The 17,484-nt window shown below is 45.0% G+C and overlaps 1 protein-coding gene across 1 annotated transcript; it reads right to left on the bottom strand.

The window, feature by feature from the left end:
• Positions 1-1,759: 1,759 nt before the first annotated feature.
• LOC129708811 (methyltransferase-like protein 27) lies at positions 1,760-16,386 on the bottom strand. Its single transcript, XM_055654803.1, has 6 exons — positions 16,232-16,386; positions 9,184-9,304; positions 7,858-7,986; positions 7,014-7,152; positions 5,772-5,864; positions 1,760-3,787 (listed from the first exon to the last, which is right to left on the bottom strand). The coding sequence occupies exons 2-6, from the start codon at positions 9,301-9,303 to the stop codon at positions 3,585-3,587; spliced, it is 684 nt and encodes a 227-aa protein (XP_055510778.1). The 5' UTR covers position 9,304; positions 16,232-16,386; the 3' UTR covers positions 1,760-3,584.
• Positions 16,387-17,484: the final 1,098 nt, after the last annotated feature.

The following is a 17,484-nucleotide window of genomic DNA, read 5'->3' as shown; positions in this document are numbered from 1 at the left end:
GCTCTTTGTCTCTTCTATTACTTCCGTTTTCCAGGCTCCCACTTCCTCATCTTTACTTAAAGCCCTCCGTTTCTTCCTCGGCCGCAGAACCAGCCAATTTCCATCTACTAACACTCACCTCCGCCTAGCAGAGCTGGTCCTTACCCATAACAACTTCTCCTTCAACTCCTCCCACTTCCACCAAATACAAGGCGTAGCTCTGGGCACTCCCATGGGCCCTAACTATGCCTGCCTCTTTGTACGGTACGTCAAACATTCACTGCTCCAGGCGTACACCGGCCCTATCCCCGAACTCTACCTCTGCTACATTGACGACTGCATTGGTGTTACCTCCTGCATCCATGCAGAACTCACTCACTTCATCAACTTCACAATTAATTTCCATCCTGTACTCAAAGTCACTTGGACCATCTCCGACATCTCCCTACCGTTTCTGGATCTCTCCGTCTCCATCACAGGAAACAGACTATTAACCAACATCTACTACAAACCTATTGACTCCCACAGCTTTCTAGACTATACTTCTCACCCTGCTTCTTGTAAAGACTCTATTCCCTACTTCCAATTCCTCCGTATATGCCGCATCTGCGCCCAGGCTGAGGTTTTCCATACCAGGTCATCAGAGATATACTAATTCTTTGGGGAACAGGGGTTCGTCCATTCCATTATAGATGAGGCTTTCACTAGGGTCTCCTTGATATCCCACAGCTTGCTGCTCCTCCTTCCCCCATTTGTAACAAGGACAGAGTCCCCCTTGTCCTCACATTACACCCCATCAGCCATTGCGTACAGCATATAATCCTCCAACATTTTTGCCACCTCCAACGGGATCCCACTACTGGCCACATCTTCCTATCTCCACCCATTTCTGCTTTCCGCAGAGACCGTTCCCTCCGCAACTTCCTGGTCAACTCGTCCCTTCCCACTCAAACCACCACCTCCCCAGGTACTTTCCACTGCAACTGCAGGAGACGCAACACCTGTCCCTTTACCTCCCCCCTCGACTCCCTCATGACCCTGTAGTTACCTTTACTCAACAGTGTTGATATGCAGGGATCGCTGGTCAATACAGACTCAGTAAGCCGAGCGGCCTGTTTCCGTGCTGTATCTTTAAAACTAAAAACTAAAACTAAACAGTAATACCGACACATCTGATTTCAGCTTCTCACTCAAAAACTGCTTTCTATTACAGTATGATCAATGTCTACTAGGGGTTCCTTCACCTTAAGTCCCCCTAATCAAATCTGGTTCATTACGCAGCATTAAATCCAGAACGACCTTCCCCATAGTGGCCTCAACCATGTGCTGCTCTAAAAAGCCATCTCGTAGGCATTGTACGAGATGGCTTCTCTTCTCTAGGGATCCAGTATAAACCTATTTTTCACAGTCTACCTGCAAATTGAAATCCCCCATGAACATTGTAACGTTGCCTTTTTTACATGCCTTTTCTATCTCCTGATGTAATTTGTGCCTTCCATCCTGGCTGCTATTCGGAGGCCTGTACGTAATTCCCATAAGGATCTTTTTACTCTTGCAGTTTCTTAATTCTACCCAGAAGGATAACACATCTTCCGATCCTATGTCGTTTCTTGCGAAGGTTTGGATTTCATTCCTTACCAACATTGTCACCCCACCACCTCGGCCTTGAATCAATAAGATGTGCATCCATGGATGTACAGTTTCTATGACACAACTGGTGCAAACAGAACCTGAATTCCTGCAAATGGAGGTAATAAAAGAGCAACCACAATAGTCAAAATTGATTTCAAAATGGTTTTATTTCGTTATTAGCTGAGTTGGTGGCAGTGTGAACTGTGAGGAGGATGTTATGAGAATACAGGGTGACTTGGACAGGTTGGGTGAGTGGGCAGATGCATGGCAGATGCAGTTTAATGTGGAAAAATGTGAGCTTATCCACTTAGGTAGCAAAAACAGGAAGGCAGGTTATTATCTAAATGGTGTCAAGTTGGGAAAAGGGGAAGTACAATGGGATCTGAGAGTCCTTGTTCATCAGTCATTGAAAGTAAGCATGCATGTACAGCAGGCAGTGAAGAACGCGAATGGCATGTTGGCCTTCATAACAAGAGGAGTTGAGTATAGGAGCAAAGAGGTCCTTCTACAGTTGTACAGGGCCCTAATGAGACCACACCTGGAGTATTGTGTGCAGTTTTGGTCCCCTAATTTGAAGAAGGACATTCTTGCTATTGAGGGAGTGCAGCGTAGGTTTACAAGATTAATTCCTGGGATGGCGGGACTGTCATATGCTGAGAGAATGGAGCAGCTGGGCTTGTATACTATGATATTTAGAAGGATGAGAGGGAATCTTATTGAAACATACAAGATTATTAAGGGTTTGGACATGCTAGAGGCAGGTAACATGTTCCTGATGTTGGGGGATTCCAGAACCAGGGGCCACAGTTTAAGAATAAGGGGTAAGCCATTTAAAACGGGGAAGAGGAAACACTTCTTCACACAGAGAGTTGTGAGTCTGTGGAATTCTCTGCCACAGAGGGGGGTGGAGGCAGAGATAGCGGAGTCAGGGGATATGGGGAGAAGGCAGGAACAGGGTACTGATTGGGGATGATCAGCCATGATCACATTGAATGGCGTGCTGGCTCGAAGGGCCGAATGGCCTACTCCTGTACCTATTGTTTATTGTCTATTTGTGGTCATAATTTTGCGGAAAGAACAAAACAGGAGACATTGGTTTTACAGGTCTTGTAATTTTTCACCGTTTTCAGAATCCCTTCAATAAGAAGTCCATAATATATTGATGACAAAGTTCAGGGAATGAGGAAATCCGATGGATTGGTGACTGGCTTCAGAACAAGGAACAAAGAGTGAAAATTTTAAAAATGTTCAGGCTGTTAGTTGGAGAGGAGGCAGCAATGATCAGTGCTGAGGTTGCTGCTGTTCATAGTTTGCATGAATGATTTATGAACCTAAGCACACTTATTACATTTGTAAATTGTGTGTGTGTCTATGTGTGTGTGTGTATCTGTTTGTGTATCTGTGTCCATCTGTATGTCTGTGTGTCTGTGTGTCTGTGTGTGCATATATATATGTGTGCGTTTGTGTTCATGCATGTGTGTGTGTACGTGTGTGTGTGTCTGTCTGTGTGCATGTGGAGGGGTAATGGAGGTGTGTTAGGGGTTGCAAATGGAGGGACAGTCAAACTGAGAAGGATGTCAACAAATTAAAAGAGCACATTAATCCATGAGGAGAATGGGCAAGTACATAATAAATAATGCTCCAATGTCTTAAGGTCCACGTAAACCAAACAGAGGTGCTCAATGCAACATAGTTACAACGTGGGGAATTGATTAAGAAGAAACTTGTCTCCTAAGAGTGTCACGGAATGTGAAATTCTCTACAGTCAAGGGTGAAGTCGATAACCGTCTTATATGAAAACTGTCGACTGGTTGAAGGACTTCACATGTGAGGGGGATGGGATAGAGAGGAATAGTGGTGATAGATTAGATAATGAGAGTGGGGCAGAAGGTTGATGTAGAAGATAAATGGTGGCAGGAACAGCTGGGCTGTATAGGCATAAGCTTCTGTGCCAGATATGTAATCACTTCTGGTTATTTCTTCCTGAAGACATATACGGTTCCATCAGCGTATTCTTCAGACACTCCTGAGAGCAGCATTTCCTTCTGCCACTTCTCTATATATCGCTTCACAACCTCCTCCCACAGCCCTTTCTTCAGAAACTCTTGGATGGAAGCAAGCAGTTCACTCCTGTGATCACTCACCTCAGCCCTCAGAGTGAGACAGATAAGTCCTCCTGAAAGAAAGACCAGCAATCGCAATTAAAATAAATAATGACATCACACCTTGTCCTGTGCTCAGGCATGCAGTCTGCCTGACAAGAATCAGTCCAACAGCATGTAGTCACAGCAGGGAACCCTGTAGATGGACCCAGGAAACTACCGTGCAGCTCAGTGTGGAGTGACCTTGATCCCCACAGTGTGGAGTGAGTGACCCTGCGGTAACACCAGGTCCCCACAATACTGCTCAGCGTGGAGTAAAATAAAAAGGAATTGCAGATGTTGGTTTGTACCAAAGATAGACAAAATTATGGAATACCTCAGGGGGTCAGACAGCATTTCTGGAGAAAATGGACAGGTGACTTTTCAAGTCGAGTCCTTTCTTCAGACTTAAATAGAAAACATAGAAAATAGGTGCAGGAGTAGGCCATTCGGCCCTTCGAGCCTGCACCGCCATTCAATATGATCATGGCTGATCATCCAACTCAGTATCCCATCCCTGCCTTCTCTCCATACCCCCTGATCCCTTTAGCCACATCTAACTCCCTTTTAAATATAGCCAATGAACTGGCCTCAACTACCTTCTGTAGCAGAGACTTCCACAGATTCACCACTCTCTGTGTGAAAAATGTTTTTCTCATTTCAGTCCTAAAAGATTTCCCCCTTATCCTTAAACTGTGACCCCTTGTTCTGGACTTCCCCAACATCGGGAACAATTTTCCTGCATCTAGCCTGTCCAACCCCTTAAGAACTTTGTAAGTTTCTATATGATCCCCCCTCAGTATTCTAAATTCTAGCGAGTACAAGCCGAGTCTATCCAGTCTTTCTTCATATGAAAGTCCTGACATCCCAGGAATCAGTCTGGTGAACCTTCTCTGTACTCCCTCTATGGCAAGAATGTCATTTCTCAGATTAGGAGACCAAAACTGTACGCAATACTCCAGGTGTGGTCTCACCAAGACCCTTGTACAACTGCAGTAGAACCTCCCTGCTCATATACTCAAATCCTTTTGCTACGAAACCCACGCAAGTCGCTGGGAGGACGTACAAACTCCACACAGATAGCACCTGTAGTCAGGGTCTATGGATAGAAGAAGGGTCCTGACATGAAATGTTTGTTTGTTTTACGTGCATGTATGTCTGTGTGTGTGTGTGTGTGTGTGTGTGTGTGTGTGTGTGTGTGTGTGTGTGTGTGTGTGTGTGTGTGTATATGTGTGTGTGTGTGTGTATATAGGTGTGTATGTATATGTATATGTACACACACAGAACATTTTTTTCTCGTGTATTACATTGCCTAATGTTTACATATTCTGTTTTGCTGTTGCAAGTACGAATTACATTGCTCTATCTGGGACATAGGACAACAAAACACTCTTGACTTTCTGGACTCTTGACCTGCTAGGGTGGAAGATTGCAACCTTCTAGTGGTCTGCCCTGTTTCGACGAATGCAATCAACGAGAGTGTGCGCAATCAAATAAGATCAAATAGAACAACTTGTCCTACAACATTAGGCTGTGCACGCCATACACAAGAAGAAGACCTGCTGAGTTACTCCAGCATTTTGTGTCCATCTTCAGTGTGGAGTGACCCTGCTGTAACTCCAGGACCCTATAGTGCAGCTCAGTTAGAGTGATCCTTCTGTGACACCAGATCCCTACAGTACGGGTCAGTGTGAAGTGACCCTACTCTAACTTCAGGACCTTGCCATTTTGCTCTACCGATTAAACATTTTTAATTTTGGTTGTGTGCTCCTTCGTTTGGTTGTTCTAATGATACCACTTCATTTGTGGGACCTTTCCACTGAGTACAAACAAGGAGGTGATTGTTAATACTCTGGAGGACACAAAGTGCTGATTAACACAGCGGGTCAGGCAGCATACCTAGAGAACATGGATAGGTGACGTTTTGGGCCGAGTCCTCAAACATCACATATCCATGTTCTCCAGAGATACTGCCTGATCTGCTGAGTGACCTCAGCCCTTTCTGATCTTTGTACGGACCTGTTTTGGTGATTCTCAGCAATTCTGGAAGGATTTCCCATGGCAGATGTTGCTGGGCCATTCCACCAACAACCATCACAACGTCGTAGGTACCTGCAAGATATTTCAACAACAAGCAGATATGCAACACGGGAAGTACAAACAGGACAGAGATTTATTCACACAACATCTGAAAGAAATGCATATGCTCTTAGAAATTAACTTAAGGGCTTGTCCCACGAGCATGCGACCTGCATGCGGGAAGCGCGACGAAACCGGAACCGGGGGGCCGTACGGAGGTCGAGTGATCCCCGTACAAGGCCGGTCCCACCAGCATGCGACTGCATGCGGCAAGCGCGACCAAACCAGAAGCGGGGGTCGCGCGGAGGTCGAATGTGACGTGAAGTTCGAGCGAAGTCCGCGGGCGCGTGACGTACGGCGTCAAGACGCTGCGTCCGGCGTCGAGACGCTGTGTACGCCCGTCGAGGCGGTGCGTACGGCGAGTCGAGGTGGCTGCGGGCCGGCAGGCCGTTGTCGTGTGGAATGTTTAAACACGGTCAGTTTTTCGGAGCCAGCTCCGCACAACTCCATACGGCTCCGGCGATCGAAGTGGGACCGGCCCCGCGAGGCCGAACAGCTCAAGCGACCACGTTAGGTTGCGCTTGCCGCATGTAGTCGCATGCTCGTGGGACAGGCCCTTCACAGTAAATGAAATGCCTGGCCTGTTGGGGTACTGCCTGCGATAGGTACTGCCTGCTGGAGTAACTCAGAGATTCAGGCAGCATCTCTGGAGAAAGTTTTGGGTCCAGATGTTTAGTTTTAGTTTTTGATTTAGAGATGCAGCGGGGGAACAGGCCCTTCGGCCCAACGAGCCTGCATCAGCCACCTATCCCCATACACTGGCACTACCCCATACACACACACGCTAGGGATAATTTACAATTTTTACTGAAACTAATTAACCTACAAACCTGTACGTCTTTTGACTTATCGACTCAGCGAGTTGCACGGCCTCCTCTTATGTGTAAGAAAATAGGGAAATAATTAATCCCTTATTCAAAAAAAGATGAGAACAATTTCCAGATTAAAAAATTAACATGGAGTTCCATTAAAGTTTGATAAGACTGACTTAGCATCTCATTGCTTGAAGACAAGAAGATCTCTTCCATATTGGGCACATACTCTACGCTCAAAGATTATTCTACAGAATAAATGTGCATCTTTCCTGGATTTCCATTAAAACACATTATATCAGTCATTTACCTTCTTTTACGGGCAGCTGTTTATCTCCAGTTATCAGACAGTGCATCAGCTTCTGGTACAATCCTTTGGATTTGGATATCTTCAGCATTTCTTCACTACCATCCATTCCATGGAAGTTCTTGAAGCCCAGATTCTGCATCTGAAAGAACCAGAATTTTCTGCATTTCACCGTGCCCAACTTGCCCACACCGGCCAACAAGTCTCGGCTACACTAGTCCGACCTGCCCGTGTTTGGTCCATATCCCTCCAAACCTGCCCTATTGAAAGTTGAGCCTGAGGGATCAACAACTTTTCTTTTGATCTTTCTCAGCTTTTCGAATCAAAGCTCTGGTCATGGGCCCTCCCGCTATGCCTGTCATTTTGTTGGCTATGTTGAAGCTTAAATGGTTAGAGGCATTGAACTAAGGAAGCACTAAAGAACTATTGCCATCCCAGTTTGACCTACTTAATGTTCTCTGGCATTAACTCTGCTTCTCTCTCTGCAGACACTGCCTGCATTGCTGAATATTTGCAGCAAGCTCTGTTTATAGTTCAGAATTCTAACATCTGCAATGGTATCTCTGAATCAATACAGGGACATTTCCAGTAGTCAACACAACTTCAAGATGTGGCATGCTTGATGGAAGGTACAATGCTGAAAATGAAGTTATTTATAAAATGTTGTTCATTCATAAAGAAACCTTTGTGTGTGGCCGTGGTGTTGCGAATTTCATTATTTCTGTCCACATCCACAGTAAGAAACAGATTCACTCTGGGACCTCTTCACTAACACACCTGCAAGGGCACAGATGGCACAGTTTCACATAATTATATCTGTGATATTTGATTAGAGATTCTCTCTTACCAGCTCTGCCACCATCCCTGTTCCACAGGGCACATCGAAAACCAGCGCACTGCTTCGATCATCCGAATATACTGGATCGATGGTTTCCACACCATGACTGGGAGCTTGGTAATCCATCACACTCATGTGCTATAGAGAGAAAGAGATTTTGCTCATGAGGTCCGATGGTTAAAGGATTTTATCCTATGCAATCTACACCTTACAGTTAAGGATGGTAGGAGGAGGACCAATCTGGAGGACACAAACTGCTGGAGTAACTCAGCTGGTCAGGCAGCAACCCGGGAAGACATGCATACATGACATTTTGGAATCAAGACCATTCTTCCATCTGGAGTATGGAATGGGGTGTCTGAAAACCATGGCGATGTTGCAGATAAATAGAAACATAGAAACATAGAAAATAGGTGCAGGATGAGGCCATTCATCCCTTTGAGCCTGCACCGCCATTCAATATGATCATGGCTGATCATCCAACTCAATATCCTGTACCTGCCTTCTCTCCACACTCCCTGATTCCTTTAGCCACAAGGGCCACATCTAACTCCCTCTTAAATATAGCCAATGAACTGGCCTCAACTACCTTCTGTGGCAGAGAGTTCCAGAAATTAACTTAAGGGCTGTGTGAAAAATGTTTTCCCCTTTATCCTTAAACTGTGACCCCTTGTCCTGGACTTCCCCAACATCGGGAACAATCTTCCTGCATCTAGCCTGTCCAACCCCTTAAGAATTTTGTAAGTTTCTATAAGATCCCCCATCAATCTCCTAAGCGCTAGCAAGTACAAGCCGAATCTATCTGGTCTTTCTTCATATGAAAGTCCTGACATCCCAGGAATCAGTCTGGTGAACCTTCTCTGCACTCCCTCTATGGCAAGAATGTCCTTCCTCAGAATTTGAGACCAAAACTGTACGCAATACTCCAGGTGTGGTCTCACCAACACCCTGTACAACTGCAGTAGAACCTCCCTGCTCCTACACTCAAATCCTTTTGCTATGAATGCTAACATACCATTCGCTTTCTTAGGTTGATAATATAGATAAATAGGCTGATAAATAGGCTGCCGTTCACTAACAATAGACAATAGGTGCAGGACTAAACTCAATATGACTGCACATAGAGGTAGAGAAATGAATCGCATAACAAGACAATTCAATTGGAGAAAACTTGAGGAAAAAGTTTCCAAAAGCAGGGCATTTTGTTCATCATTGACATTTGTACAAAAGAGTAAATGGCATTATAGAGGATACGTGGTGATGCCGTGGGAGCAGTGGCAACGTTACCGCACAGTTGGATGGAAAGAATCTTAGCCCTTAAAGTATACACGTTACCTTTTCATAGTTCTCTGCCCAAGAGTTGTAAAAATTAACTTTTTCCTCTGTGTCCATGTCACTGTACAACGTGAGGAGGTTCTTGTTAGCAGCAACCACATTGATTCCAGCGTTATTCATCCTAAAACAATTAAATAAAAACAACCCTTGTTGGTAATATCCAGTTATGAGGGATTAAAATGAGATTAGGCGATGCAGCAGTTCTAATGGAGATACAAAGAACTGCAGATGCTAGTTTGCAAAATAAGACACAAAGTGCTGGAGTAGCTCAGTGGGTCAGGAAATTATCTCTTGGGAACATGGATAGGTGACGTTAAGGGTCAAGACCCTTCTTTAGAATCCATGTTCTCTAGAGATGCTGCCTGACCTGCTGAGTTACTCCAGCCCTTGGTGTCCAACTTACCCTGCTGCAGTACAAAGATTGAAACAGCACCGATACACCCTGCACCAAAACAATGTGCAAAGATTGAAATGAGACATAGAAACATAGAAACATAGAAATTAGGTGCAGGAGTAGGCCATTCGGCCCTTCGAGCCTGCACCGCCATTCAATATGATCATGGCTGATCATCCAACTCAGTATCCTGAGTATCCGGCATATCTCAGTATGCCTTCTCTCCATACCCTCTGATCCCCTTAGCCACAAGGGCCACATCTAACTCCCTCTTAAATATAGCCAATGAACTGGCCTTGACTACCCTCTGTGGCAGAGAGTTCCAGAGATTCACCACTCTCTGTGTGAAAAAAGTTCTTCTCATCTCGGTTTTAAAGGATTTCCCCCTTATCCTTAAGCTGTGACCCTTTGTCCTGGACTTCCCCAACACATCGGGAGCAATCTTCCTGCATCTAGCCTGTCCAACCCCTTAAGATGGACTCAGCCCACAATTGCTGCAAAGAGACTGACACATGGATCCTACATACAAATATTGTGCAAAGTGTTGCCCCTCAGCAGAACAACACGGACAATAAATGTTAAAGCACACAAGAAGGGAAATGCGTCATTATAACTGTTCTGCTAGAAGGCAACTGATTTTAATTTGTATATTGATTGAACTAATCAAACTGGCAAAGATATCAGGTAGAAACATAGAATGCAAGGGTGGCACAGTAACATAGTGGTAAAGTTCCTGCTTACAGCGCCAGAGACCCGGGTTCGATTCTGACCACAGGTGCTCTATTTTTGGAGTTTGTGCATTCTCCCTGTGGGTTTTCTCCGGGATCTCTGGTTTCCTCCGACATTCCAAAGACATACAGGTTTGTAGGTTGATTGGCTTCTGTAAATTGATCTAGTGTCCCTGCTCAGCACAGACTCTGTGGGCCGAAGGGCCTGTTGTCCACACGACACTAAACTAAACTACACTGCAGTTGCTGGTGAATACACAAAGGGACACAAAGTGCTGGAGTAACTCAGCGGGTCAGGCAGCATCTCTGGTGACAATGGATAGGAGACGTTTCCGGTCGAAACCCTTCTTCAGACCAGATATCAAACTTGAATGCATGCAATGCATAGATCATTTCTACCAGCAGTATGTTACAGAATCTACCAGGGAACAGGCTATCTTAAATTTGGTCCTGCGTAATAAAGGGATGATTGGTTCTTGGTTGGCTCTTGTTTTCTTGGTCCTCCAAAATATTCCAAATGGAATTTAAACTCTAATAAGAGTTTAGGATCCTCATTGGAACTAATGTTCATTACTCGGTGGAATTCCAAGCAGAGATTGAGGGTGAGCAGCCCAGGTCTAAAATCAGCATCTTCAACTCAGAGAGTCCAGCTGCAGCTCCAAATAATTCATGGTGCCTGGGATGAGCTGCGGCTGAACACACTTCCTGCAAGTGTGTAGGAAGGAACTGTAGATGCTGGTTTACACTGAAGATAGACACAAAATTCTGGAGTAACTCTAAGGGTCAGGCATCATCTCTGGAGTAAAGGAATAGGTGGGAACTTTCTTCAGACTGAGAGTCAGGGGAGAAGGAAACTAGAGGTATGAAAAGGTTTAGAACAAATCAGAGCCGGCACCGATGATCAAGGAAAGGTGGAGTCCACAATGGTCCATTGTTGGCAGTGGAAGAGATAATAATGAAGGGATATATAGATGCAAAAAGTTGGCTGCAAGCATGGTTGCCAGACACAAGACTGCACCCTGATCTCACACACCAGACAGGAGGCAAATTATTATACTTTGTGTCAAATACTTATGACTTTACTGATGCAGATTACAGAAGTGCTCATGCAGGATTCCTAAAATTTTAATTTGCCAGTTGAATCAGTAGTAAGGAAGGCAAATGCATTTATTTTAGGCAGCAACTTTATGGCCAATGTACTGCCCCATAGTCTTGAACTGAATTAAAACATACAGTAGCTGTAAAGGGGTCATAGCATCACTTAGACATTTAAGACTGAAAAGGATAGTTTCTTGTTTTTTTAGTAACCAAAGTTATCAACGTATAATTTTTTGTGTGTTGGAAAATAAAATATACAGGCACAGCTGGTGGGCTTGCAGCCTCACACGCCAGAGATCTGAGTTCGATCCTGTCCTCGGGCACTGTCTGTGTTGGATTTGCACATTCTCCCTGCAAGCCTGTGGGTTTCCTCCCACATCCCAAAGATGCATTGGCTTTGTGGATTAACTTGTCTCTGTAAAATTGCCCCTAATGTGTAGGGAGTGTGTGAGGAAAGTGGGATAACAGAACTTGAGTGAATGGATAGACAAAAATACTGGAGAAACTCAGCGGGTGAGGCAGCATCTATGGAACATTTCAGTTCTAGACCCTTCTTCGGACTGATGTGAGGGTGCGTGGGCAGGGGGGAGGGAAGAGAAACGAAGCGGAGACAGTGGGCTGAGGGAGAGCTGGGAATGGGAGGGGAAGGAGGGAGAAAGCAAGGACTACCTGAAATTGGAGAAGCCAATGTTCATACTGCTGGGGTGTAAACTACCCAAGCAAAATATGAGGTGCTGCTCCTCCAATTTGTGGTGGGCCTCACTCTGGCCATGGAGAAGGCCCAGGATAGAAAGGTCAGATTCGGAATGGGAGAGGGAATTTAAGAGCCACCGGGAGATCAGGTTGGTTATTGCAAACTAAATGGTGGTGTTGTGCGAAGCAATCGCCAAGCCAGTGCTTGGTCTCACCGAGGTTGATCATACGCTGAATAATCCAATCAGATCTTTGTTGGGAAGTGGAAAAAAATAATAGAAATTGCATTCATTGCAACATGTAAAAAGAAATGAGATACTGTATTGTAATTTTGCTGCATCCCATTGTGGTATATATCATGTCTGGATTGGTGAATATGTTTAATTTGTGACTTTATTTGAAGCAGAAATAATATGTGAATTCATTGACCATAATTCTGACTGGTAACTACGCACTTCGTCCGAGCACATTATCGCACGCTTCATGCAAGCTGTCTTAAATGACCACCTAAACTGTCATTTGGCAACCTAAAAAACTGCTGAGGTTGCCCGGCTGGCAAGAGGGAAAAGGCCATCAAGTTATAAATTTAAGGCAGAGATTGATAGATTCTTGATTAGTACGGGTGTCGGGGGTTATAGGGATAAAGCATTAGAATGGGGTTGAGGGGGAAAGATAGATAGATCTGCCATCATTGAATGGCGGAGTAGACTTGATGGGCCAAATGGCCTAATACTGCTCCTATCACTTATGAACAGTCTATATTTTATACAAGTATACACGATGAACAGACCTGCTGAACTGGCGATCATTAACACAGAAGCTGTTTGCAAAAGATTATAATCTACAAACACAGCAACTTTGTGGACAACTAGGATGGCGTTTCATTCTTTATAGAAACATTGAATTTCTATGTTTCTATGTTTCTATAAAGAATGTAACGCCACTACTGGGAGGCAAACATTTTTTTGTTGGCTTTTTCGTTATCCTGATTGGAGAGGGGAATGTTTCATTTATGGTTGCATTTCCTGCTGTGGCAGAACAGGTCTAACCTTGACAGGCAGACTCTCCCACAGGTGAAGGTGCCTCTGGCCATTGGATTAAGGAGTGTGTTGCTGTTGATCACTTCACAATGATCAGAGATTTTGTGGTTCTGGATCCCCATTGACCTCCAGGTTAAAGAACAGCTTCTTCCCAACAAACAACAGGCTCTTGAACACTACAACTCACTAAACTATGGGCTGTCTTGGTTGCACTGTGGATTCTTTTTGTTTTTTTGTTCTGGTAGTTTTTTGTTTTTGTTTATTATTTTATAAACACTTACAAAATTCTTAAGGGGTTGGACAGGCTAGATGCAGGAAGATTGTTCCCGATGTTGGGGAAGTCCAGAACAAGGGGTCACAGTTTAAGGATAAGGGGGAAATCTTTTTGGACCAAGATGAGAAAAACATTTTTCACACAGAGAGTGGTGAATCTGTGGAATTCTCTGCCACAGAAGGTAGTTGAGGCCAGTTCATTGGCTATATTTAAGAGGGAGTTAGATGTGGCCCTTGTGGCTAAAGGGATCAGGGGGTATGGAGAGAAGGCAGGTACAGGATACTGAGTTGGATGATCAGCCATGATCATATTGAATGGCGGTGCAGGCCGAATGGCCTACTCCTGCACCTATTTTTCTATGTTTCTATGTTATCTATCATTGTTGTACATGCAAGCCAGTTATGCCGCTGCAGGGAAGAATTTCATTTTTCCGTTGTTGGTATATATAACAATTAAAAACTCTTGACATTTGATTCCTGATGAATTATCATCGTGCAATTAACCTGTGGCCCTTTGTGCCGCATCACATCGATTATATTCCAAGCATAGTTTGGCAGCATCAAACGTTTCAAAGGTCATTTATTGTCAAGTGCACCAATTAAGGTACAGTGATATGCGAATTACCATACAGCCCTACGGAAAAAAAAGCACCAAGGCACACAGCTACATAAAATTTAACATAAACATCCACCACAGTGGATTCCCCACATTCCTCACTGTCATAGAAGGCAAAACAGTCCATCTTCTTCCTCTTAATTCTCCCGCAGCCGGCGGTCGAAGCTCCCGTGTCGGAGCGATCAAAACTCCTGCGTCAAGGGTGTCGAAGCTCCTGTGGCTTGGAGTTTCCGACGTCAGTCTATGACCAGAGACCACGAGCTCCGTGATGTTAAGTCCGCAAGCACCTACAGTTGGAGCTCCGAGGTCGATCCCTGGCAAAGGGATCGCGGGCTCTGCGATGTTAAATTCCCATAGGCACCCGCGTTGGAGCTCTCAAAAGTCGGCTTACAGCGTAGGCCGCCATCTCCTCGATGTTAGGCCGCAGTGCGGACGGAGATACGATACGTGAAAAAAAAGTGCATTTCGGTCGAGGTAAGAAATTAGAAAAAGTTTTCCCCCAACCCCCCCCACCCCCCACCCCCACATAAAACAAGCTAAAGAACACTAAAAATATACTTTTAATGCATATTATTAAAACAAAAAGAAGCAAGAGTCAGATCAGGCCATACATTAACACTATCCTGCACGCGGAACAATTTATAATGTTACCAAAGCCAATTAAACTACAAACATGTTTAAGAAGGAACTGCAGATGCTGGAAAATCGAAGGTACACAAAAAATGCTGGAGAAACTCAGCGGGTGCAGCAGCATCTATAGAGCGAAGGAAATAGGTGACATTTCGGGCCGAAACCCTTCTTCAGACTGATGGGTGATGGGGGGTGGGGGGCAGAAGGAAAGAAAAAGGGAGGAGGAGGAGCCTGAGGGCGGGGGGATGGGAGGAGACAGTTCGAGGGTTAAGGAAGGGGAGGAGACAGCAAGGGCTAGCAAAATTGGGAGAATTCAATGTTCATGCCAGCCGAACGCAGGCTACCCAGGCAGATATGAGGTGCTGTTCCTCCAATTTCCAGTGTTGCTCACTCTGGCAATGGAGGAGACCTAGGACAGAGAGGTCGGATTGGGAATGGGAGGGGGAGTTGAAGTGCTGTACGTTTTGGAGTGGGGGAAGAAACTGGAGCACACGGGGAAAACCCACATGGTCACAGGGAGAACGTACAAACTCTGTACAGACGGTACGCATAATCAGGATCGAACCCAGGTCTCTGACGCTGCAAGGCAGCAACTCTACCGATACGCCATGGTTCCAGGCATGGCCTCCTGGATTCCTTGCTGAACTCTGGTTGGTTTCCTAGCTTCTCTGTACCGTCCACTCCCCTGACATCAGTCTAAAGAAGGGTCTCGACCCGAAACATCACCCATTTTTTCTCTCCAGAGATGCTGCCTGTCCCGTTGAGTTACTCCAGCATTTTGTGTTTACCTTTGATTTAAATCAACATCTGCAGTTCTTTCCTACACATGGTTTTCTAGCTTGATGGTAATGTTAGAGCAGGAGGATGGCTTCTAAACTGTGCAGGAAGATATCCTGCCACTGATGATGGATGGCAGAGACTCCTGCGTGCCTGGTTTGAATTGCTTAACCCGTTTTGAATCACTTTGCTGAGCACAGAGACAGTGCCCATCCGATGAAAGACATTATCTTCCATGTGAAAACTGAGCAATCAACAGGATGCTGGCCATGGCCACAGTCATGGTCATTCTGTCCAACACTTCCTGAACATTGTGATATCTCAGTGAGGGTGAGGTCAAGTAGATGAAATGACCATGCTGTACAAAGGTGGGAATGGCCCAGATACACCCATCCATAAATACTATGCTGAGTAGGGAATGGGCCAAGATACATCCACCCACAAGTGCTGTAGAGATTGAAGCAGCTCAAATACATTACAGAGATTGAAACAGATCGACCGATCCACAAATATTGTGCAGAGAATATAAAAGGACAGATTGATCTAATTCATTATTATTGTATAGAAATTGAAACAGGATGGATATACTCTACCAATAAGATTGAAATTAGTTCTGACTTGCTGCACATTTACTAAGGCTCCTCAACGACAAATGCCACTGCACAAATAGCAAAAAAGGAAATCTGCAAAATGTAATTGTGGGAACCTTGATTGAACCAAGGTCACTTACAAAACTCTGGCCTCGATATAACTTTAGTGGCAACAATGCTTCTCTGGAGTATTAGACCAGTAAACCAACCTTAAACTCTATTCGTCTTCAAATCAACCACACGGAAGAAGGTCCCAAGGCTTGAACTGATGCCCGTTAAGTTTGACTGTGCATTAAGGTTATCAGTGACTAGTGGCTGAATATATTGTTACTGTTAACTCAAACAATCGCTTATTTATTAACTGAGCAAAGTTTAAAGGCACTGCAGTATCCAAACAATTTCCCTGGGGAAGAGGAGTTCTAAAACGAGAGGGCTTAAACCCACAGTACGAGTTCATTCCAAGAGTTCTCCCGAGTTTGCCCTGATTCGAACTCGGAAATTTACGGTAATGGCCACTCGTCGGTACTCAGGGCTCTCGTGGACATTTTTCATCATGTTGAAAAATCTTCATGAGTCTTCCCGAGTACCTGCCATTAGCGAGTCTTCCCGAGTACCTGCCGTTAGCGCTAAGAGTCGTCCCCGAGCTCCGACGTACCCGCTACGTTCATTCTCCGTGCTCACCATGAGTTTGATTTTTTTTAAACTCGGGAGAGCTCCTGGAATGAACTCGTACCGTGGGACAGGGCTATTAGGTTTAAGGTGAGAGGGATGCAGACCTGAGGGATAACTATCCCACACAGGGGGTGGCACGTAAATGGTCCCAGGATGGATCAAGTGTAGCGTCTGTTGCTACTTAAGTAAAAGAGACTGTCAGTTCTTATCAGAACAGTTCGGGGTCGGCGCTCCCGAGGGAGGCAGCGGGCAATGCTCCTCTAGTATCTTTGGTGTAATCCGTTCCAAAGATTGATCCGCTCTATCATCTTTGGTGTAATCAGTGTATTAGGGAACAGTGTTTTATATAGCACCCATCACTTCACATATTTAGTTAATATTATTGTAATGTTATTAATATTATTACAGCTCAATAAAATGGCGTCATTTCATACCCATGTCATACTATGCTTTTTTCGCAGAGTGGCGCATCTTGCTCTGCTCTATAACCTTTGGTTCTGGCGGTCCTCCCGGGACAAGGGTCATGGATCACGGATCAAAATTGGAGGTCACATCGGTGACGAGGAGTCTGCCAGTTGCTGGCTTAGAGGTGGATCCATGCGGGTTGGGTAACCAACCTAACACCTCATCCAGTCACAATGGCAGCAGCAACTGGAGCAGGAGTACAGGGTATCCGCAATACCCTGCGAGTCAGTGTGAAGGACCTCAGCAAGGGGACTCCCTTCTCACGGGACCTGTTCACGAGGAAGGTCATGCTGGAGGCCTGCAAATTCTAGGCCAAGGACATCTA

Source organism: Leucoraja erinacea, chromosome 24 (genome assembly GCF_028641065.1).
Source record: "Leucoraja erinacea ecotype New England chromosome 24, Leri_hhj_1, whole genome shotgun sequence".
Classification (NCBI taxonomy): domain Eukaryota; kingdom Metazoa; phylum Chordata; class Chondrichthyes; order Rajiformes; family Rajidae; genus Leucoraja; species Leucoraja erinaceus.
Note: the sequence above shows the minus strand (reverse complement) of the source record. Positions and strands in the feature narration are given on the sequence as shown.